A 7172-nucleotide genomic window follows, 5' to 3' on the forward strand; every position below is an offset into this window, starting at 1 on the left:
GCTGGACAGTGCAGTGTCGAGTCAGTTTGGTGTGACATAAGCATTGGGAGATCAAAATTGAGAGTAGGAGTGTGCTATAGGCCTAATGACTCTGATGAGTATAATAAGAAACTGTACAGGGAAATGGAGTGGGCCAGTAAATCAGAGAGTCTTATAATGGGAGATTTTAATTTCCCAGATATTGACTGGAGTTTGGAGGCTGGTCACTCACACACTAGCAAGGCTTTTGTGGATTTATTGGATGATTGTTTTCTACATCAGCATGTTCGGGAGACAACTAGAGGGAGGAATACTCTTGATTTGATTATCAGCAGTGATTCTTCATGCATTAAGAATCTGCAGATAAATGAACCACTAGGTGACAGTGATCACAGTGTGCTGAAGTGGGATTTACTCAAAGAGGTAACTACCATTAGGGGTAAAGGGAAGGGTTATTGCTTTCGTAAAGGCGACTACGATGGACTGAAACAGTATTTAAATTCTATACAGTGGGACCAATTGATGATGTTACCAACAGCAAATGCAAAATGGGAAGCATTCAAAGAACTTATCTTGGAAGCTACTAGGCTTTACATACCAACTAAGAAATATTGTTCAAGGTTTAGGCCTAAATGGATGTCAGATGAACTGATGAGGCATATGGCAGAGAAGAAACATGCATGGGATACATACAAATTAACACATGACACAGAAGCCTATGATAGATACAAGTTGATCTGTAACCAAGTTACAAAGGAGGTTAGGCAGGCAAAGGCAGAGTACAAGAAATCTTTGGCAAGGGATGCAAAGAAAAACAGCAAAGAGTTCTTTACTTATGTAAACTCTAGAAGGAAGGGGATGAATCAGATTGGTCCACTTGATATCGATGGGTCAAATGTTGATGATCCTGCTCGGGTAGCTAACAAACTAAATGAATATTTTGCATCGACATTCACACATGAGGAGTTATTTAGCGAGGGGAAAGCCAGAGGTGTATTCAACTCTAGCAGTAAGCTAGAGAATCTTGTAATAACTTAGAGTAAAGTGGAGGAGAAACTGTTGAAGATAAACACAAGAAAGGCACCCGGGGTGGATGGGATCTATCCAGTTATATTAAAGGAGGCAGCAGAGGAAGTAAGCAAACCCTTAGCCATAATTATGAGAGCTTCCTTGGACTCAGGGGAGGTACCCGCAGACTGGAGATGTGCAAATGTGACCCCAATTCACAAAGGAGGATCAAAGGCTGACACAAGCAATTATAGACCTGTGAGTTTAACTTCTGTTCCAGGAAAATTAATGGAGGCACTAGTTAAAGAAGCACTGCAGGATCATTTAGACAAGACTTCAGTTATAGCTCGGACACAGCATGGTTTTGTTAAGGGGAAGTCTTGCCTGACCAATTTGATTGGATACTATGATGCAGTCACAAAAAAACTGGATGCAGGGAATAACTTTGATATTATATACTTGGATCTTAGAAAGGCTTTTGATACTGTTGCACATGGAAGACTGCTGCACAAATTGGAGCAGTGTGACATTGGAGGCAAATTGCTGCTGTGGATAAAGGGGTGGCTGAGGGGGAGAAGACAGGGAGTGGTAATCAATGGACACTGTTCATCGTGGACTAATGTTATTAGTGGAGCCCCTCAGGGCTCAGTGTTGGGTCCATTATTGTTTTCTGTATTCATAAATGATATTGATGATGGTATATCAAGCTTAATGTCGAAGTTTGCAGACGATACAAAGGTAGGCAGGGTTGTCAAGGACACTACTGACACTATGCTGCTGCAACAGGATCTGGAAAGGTTGAGCAGATGGGCTGAGAGGTGGCAAATGAAGTTTAACATTGACAAATGTAAAGTACTACACATGGGAAACAGCAACCCCAGAGCAACGTATCAACTCTGTGGTACTACACTGACAGTGGTAGAGAATGAAAGGGACCTGGGGGTGGTTGTGCAGGCAGATATGAAGTTCTCTGAGCAGTGCAGACGGGCTGCAAGAGTAGCTCATGGTGTATTGTCAATGATATATAGGAATTTTTCTAGCAGGGATAAGGAGGTGATTATTCCCTTGTATAAGGCAATGGTCAGACCACACCTAGAGTACTGTATACAGGTCTGGAGGCCTCATTTCAAGAAGGACGTAGAGCTGCTGGAACGAGTACAGAGAAGGGCAACAAGATTAGTGAATGGAACAAAGGGGTGCTCTTACGAAGAAAGGTTTAAGTTTTGCAAATTACAGTGTCTGGAGACTAGGCACCAGCGAGGTGATCTGATAGAGGTGTATAAAGCATTGAATGGTTTGAGCATGCTCAATGCTGATGGGATTCTTCCTCTCGCTCAGAATAATCACCTGAGAGGGCATAAATTCAAATTGAGGAAAGACAGATGTAGGATAGACGTGCGGAAATTTGCCTTTAGCCAGCGAGTGGTTGGTTGGTGGAACAGACTTCCATCCCTTGTCATGGAAGTTGATAGCCTAAATAAGTTTAAGGCTCAGCTGGACAGGTATTTTGAACGAACAGAGGGGTAAAGTGGAAGTGGGTTTTTTTTTTTTGGCTGATGCTGCATAAGCTTGCTTTCTTGCATCAAATGCCTCTACTAATGCTAATGCTAAGTCTCAGTAAACATCATGCCACAAATGAACCGTTTGAGATAATGCACATTTTCTGTTAAGATCTGCCACTGATTATGGGGGCACTAGTTTAACAAAAAGCTGCGAATCCTTTGCTAAGGGCGGTTTTATTAAATATAAGATATTATATTTTTAATTTTTGGTTTCAACACCACAGGATTTTACACGATGTTATAAAAGGTGTTAAAAATGCTGTCCTTGCATCCGTACGCAGCTTTGTAGTCTTCTCTGCATTGAGTTGCGAATCCTCTCAGGCATTCCTGGGTCATTTCTGATTTGCTGAAAGGCTCCAACCCGATGCTGCAATTCCTCAACTGTGTTAATGTCAGAAGTGTACACCAAGCTTTTTACATGACCCCAGATACAAAAATCCATAGGATTTAAGTATTCTTCATTGCTGTAACCTCTTTTCATGTTGACTATCCTTTGATAAGTACTAGTATGCCTGCTACATTTCAGAGCATTGAGAGAGAGGGGAAAGGGAGAGAATGAGCATAACCTAACCTAACCTAAACAAACAAGTCAGTGTTGGATCCAAACTCTGTACAGTTCACCTTGTCATGATAATATATTTAATTTTATGATAATATATTTAAAATTTGATTAGAATGACTTATTTTTATTGATATAGTGCATTAACATTGCAAGCCATAACTACACTGCATAACAGGAGCATGTATTCACAGGATGCAGTGAATACATGCTACAGTCCAGCCTGAAGAGACCTTTAAGAATTCTTCCAGTCTCAGACACGATTTGAACAAGCAACAAGTGGAGAAATCACTACACTGCCACTGAAGGTTAACCTCAAGGATGAATGCTGGGTCTGACAGACCCAGTTAATAAAGACACTCAACTTCTTGAAAAGGTCTAAAGACAGGCAACCAACTTAGTGAGATCTGCAAAAGGTCTGATCTGCACCCATAAGAGGAAATATTTCGAATGTGAGCTAATAGAGCTTGGCCACTACGAAACTTGGTGGGGGACCTGATTGAGGTCTGTAAGGTTTTGAAAGGGGGGAGTAGTAAAATGAATGATAGCAAAATTTTCACTATTATAAATGATTCCAGAACTAGGGGCTATAAACTCAAATTAAGCTTGGAGAAATTCAAAAGTCACCTATGTGAGGAGGGAATCACAAAGGTAGTTTATTTTTTTTTTTTTTTATTATCTGCTATATATATTTTATTTTTCATTATTTTTATTGTTTATCATTTATTTATATATATAAATTTTTTTTTTTTTTGGCTGGTGCAGAAAAAAAACAGTGGCTTTCTTCCGCCATATGCCAATACTAATAAGATGACACTCTTTACAGCATAAAAACAAAATATCCGAAAGAATATTTTTATGATTTATGCAGTGGACTTCATTAACACAGCAGTATCTACACACTTACTGTATGCTTCAAAAAAAAAAAAAAAAAAAAAAAAAAAAAAACCACCCTGCATGCTCTGAAAAAAAAAAAAAAAACACTACAATTAATGGAAGCCTTTTCTTTTTTACATAAATACTAATTATTTTACAAACAACTCACTCAATACCATCATTAACTCCTTATTATATAATGTATGTCACCGCAGCGTGAAAAAACATTCAAAATATACTTCTACAAAAAGTGACAAGTGGTCAAACGGAGTATGAAAGATCCAAACAACAAATTAAACACTTTGGTGACTGTGGGAACAAATATACAAGGAAGGGGGGAGCTACATTTTATATCATCTAAGAGGTAAATATATAAATTTGATTCTGCTGACCAACAGTTTAATTCTCCTGCCATGTGCTGGTACTTATATATTCACAAAAACTACCAATGAATCTGTAATATGTGTATATGTACATAAGTCTGCCTATATTTTTTTTCTTCTTCCTTTTTTTTCTGTATTGTGCTTTTTATTTTACATGGTTAGTAGCAAGTTGTGTGCTAGTGCACCATTCATGCTGCCATGTATACCATCATATTCTTATTTAACTGTTATTTTATGTTGGTGGTGTGGTGTTGCCTTTTGAGTGCTCTGATCTTTCCTAATATACATTTTTCGCTGCATAATGGCCACCATTATTCAAATTTGTTGCATTGATGGGTTTATTGAACACTTTCAATAGTACAGTCATTAAATTCCCTTCCCTCCCAATGAAATGGCAGTCTGATAATTGGTTCCCCTTTTCTGTTTTGTATCCTTTTTATATACTGGGGTTTTTTGTTTTGTTTTTTTCCTCTCAGCATATTTCTCCAAACTGCTATATGGACACATGTATTCAGGAATTAAAAAATATATTTCTAAATACATTAATGCTATAATAAAATATCACCAAATTCACTGCAGGGTGCTCATAGGGGCTACAAGCTCAGTGACATACTGATTCAATCATAGAGGCCCATAGCCAAGTGGATATAATATTTATTGAACTTTGCCTTGTGGTTAAAGTTACCATCACAACAGCACTATATCTTATGACATAAACGAGAGGGAGAATTAACAGAGGAAATACAAATAACAAAATGGTATAAAAATATTGTGACTGTTTTGTATCGCCTACTTTTTAATTGGAATCATTGGCATTCCTTCTCATATTTAATATAATATAATCAGAAAAAGCTATAATTGGTGTCACTTGGGTTTTTGTTAAAAAATAATAATAATAAATAATGTCAATATGAATACGCACAATTAAACGTAATCACAAATGAAAATCCTTGCTGTTCAAATTCATAAAAAAAAATAAAAAGTTCTTATGCACGCAGGGGAAGGATGGGGGTAACAAGCAGCCACGATCTGAAATTATAAACGCTTTCTTTATACAGGAAGAAATTTTTCGCAAAAATGGAAGAGGATAGATACGATTATTTTTATATCTCTTCCAGGACCAACTTGATTGCGGAAACAGGGTCGAATACGATTTTTAAGAATACATTTGTTAATTTAATTTACAGACCACTTCACGTAAGAAATATGTGAAGAAGCAAATTTTCAAGGGATACTAGTTCATTATAAGAGAAAAATAAACTTGCGACAAGATTCGATATTTGGGGGTTATTCTGTGTATATCAATAATCGAACTTGGCACAATTTCAGTCTCTAACAATATATACAAAAAGCAAAACAGACCATGCAAGTTGTCAAAGCCTAGAACAACATCGGCCAAATTTCCTTTCTGATCAGGAACCTTAATAGAAGTTATTGATGCTCCATAAGTTATAACTTGGACACTCATTTTTCCATTCGTCAGAGTAAACCTTCTGACCGGCTCAACTTCGGCTGTACTTCCTCCTTCTTTCATCAAAATTCCAAAACAGTCCTCTTCTATCATAGTGCCTTCCATGATAATGTTATATGTTTAGTAATCTCATGGGTTATTAAAATTTGAGAATTGTGGTCCTAAAGTCCTGGCAGTATGGGATTCAAAAGTTATGATTTTGAGCAAGATAGACAACCACACCCGACTTTCTTCCATATTTGCACCACAACTCATTACATGGTATTGCCAGACACGTTAAACTAAATTCACACACTCATTATATATGACTTATAAAGACTGAAGTGCAGTAATAACCAAGACTTTTAATACGATAATGCTGCCCCCTGCTGTCGAATACGGGAAGTATGGCACTTCAAACTTCAACAAACGCTCACAAGGAATAAAAGTTCAAAATTTTTAAATTGGTAAAAAAAAAAAAAAAAAAAAAACTCATACAGTGAAAAAAATCATGCAAAATCTCTTTATTTATTGGAAAACAGCGTCAGAGATATCCATATTACTCTTGCATCAGCCTAAATAGTTGATAACTATGAGAAGCAGAGAAACTACCATATTGTAAATTCAGACAGCGCCTGCGCACAGAATGCATCCTGAAATGGAAAGCCTGACTAGTCTTCATTATTATTTAATGGCCTTCATCACACCGAATGGAAAAGACCTGAGTTCGAATTCCGTAACAACGGGAGGAATTTTTATGGGTCTTTCTTCACAAGGTGGCCGAGTTGGTCTCAGGCGAGGGTAGCATGGTTTTTCTCCCAGCAAACAGCAAATCGACCACAGAAAACAGTTCACATTAGTAAGTATTAATCTGTACACAGAGCACAAAAATTTACAGACATACATGAAATATGGCTTAAGTTGCTGATGCTCCTAAAATCTTACAATAATAGCACTTCTAACTTATATATATAAATACATCTAACTATATAAATATAGTCATATATATATATATATATATTATATATATATATATATATATATAAAGACATACAGTATACCTTGTCCATAGTGTGTAAGAGTATTGCTGCTTTATCCCTTGTAATTTTATTCTTTATGCTTTATTCCGCTTCTCTTCTACTGTTATGGACAAGTATAGAAACACAGTTCCTGATGCATGGTCAGGTGTAGTCTCCCCTGATGATATATACCATGTATCAATATTTCCTTTAGCTAACAACAGCTTTTTGCTATCCCTTTTTTCGACTTATAACTAAATTTTCCCATCCATTTCTGATTATGGCTAGCTCACCTTTTATTTTATTTGTTTAATCATTTTGTATTAAGCATTTTAC

The 7172-nt window shown here is 36.9% G+C and overlaps 1 protein-coding gene across 1 annotated transcript in view; it reads right to left on the minus strand.

Moving 5' to 3' along the window:
- The window catches only part of LOC150084987 (galactose mutarotase), a 63616-nt gene extending 57457 nt beyond the window's left edge, over positions 1-6159 (minus strand). Inside the window, exon 1 of the mRNA XM_090376727.1 lies at positions 5730-6159. Within this exon, the coding sequence (XP_090232853.1) occupies positions 5730-5943 (214 nt within the window). The 5' untranslated portion in view covers positions 5944-6159. The remainder of the gene's footprint in view (positions 1-5729) is intronic.
- Between the last annotated feature and the right edge of the window lie 1013 nt (positions 6160-7172).

Source organism: Mastigoproctus giganteus, chromosome 6, assembly GCF_048544385.1.
Source record: "Mastigoproctus giganteus isolate SK-2022 chromosome 6, ASM4854438v1, whole genome shotgun sequence".
NCBI classification, from domain to species: Eukaryota; Metazoa; Arthropoda; class Arachnida; order Uropygi; family Thelyphonidae; genus Mastigoproctus; species Mastigoproctus giganteus.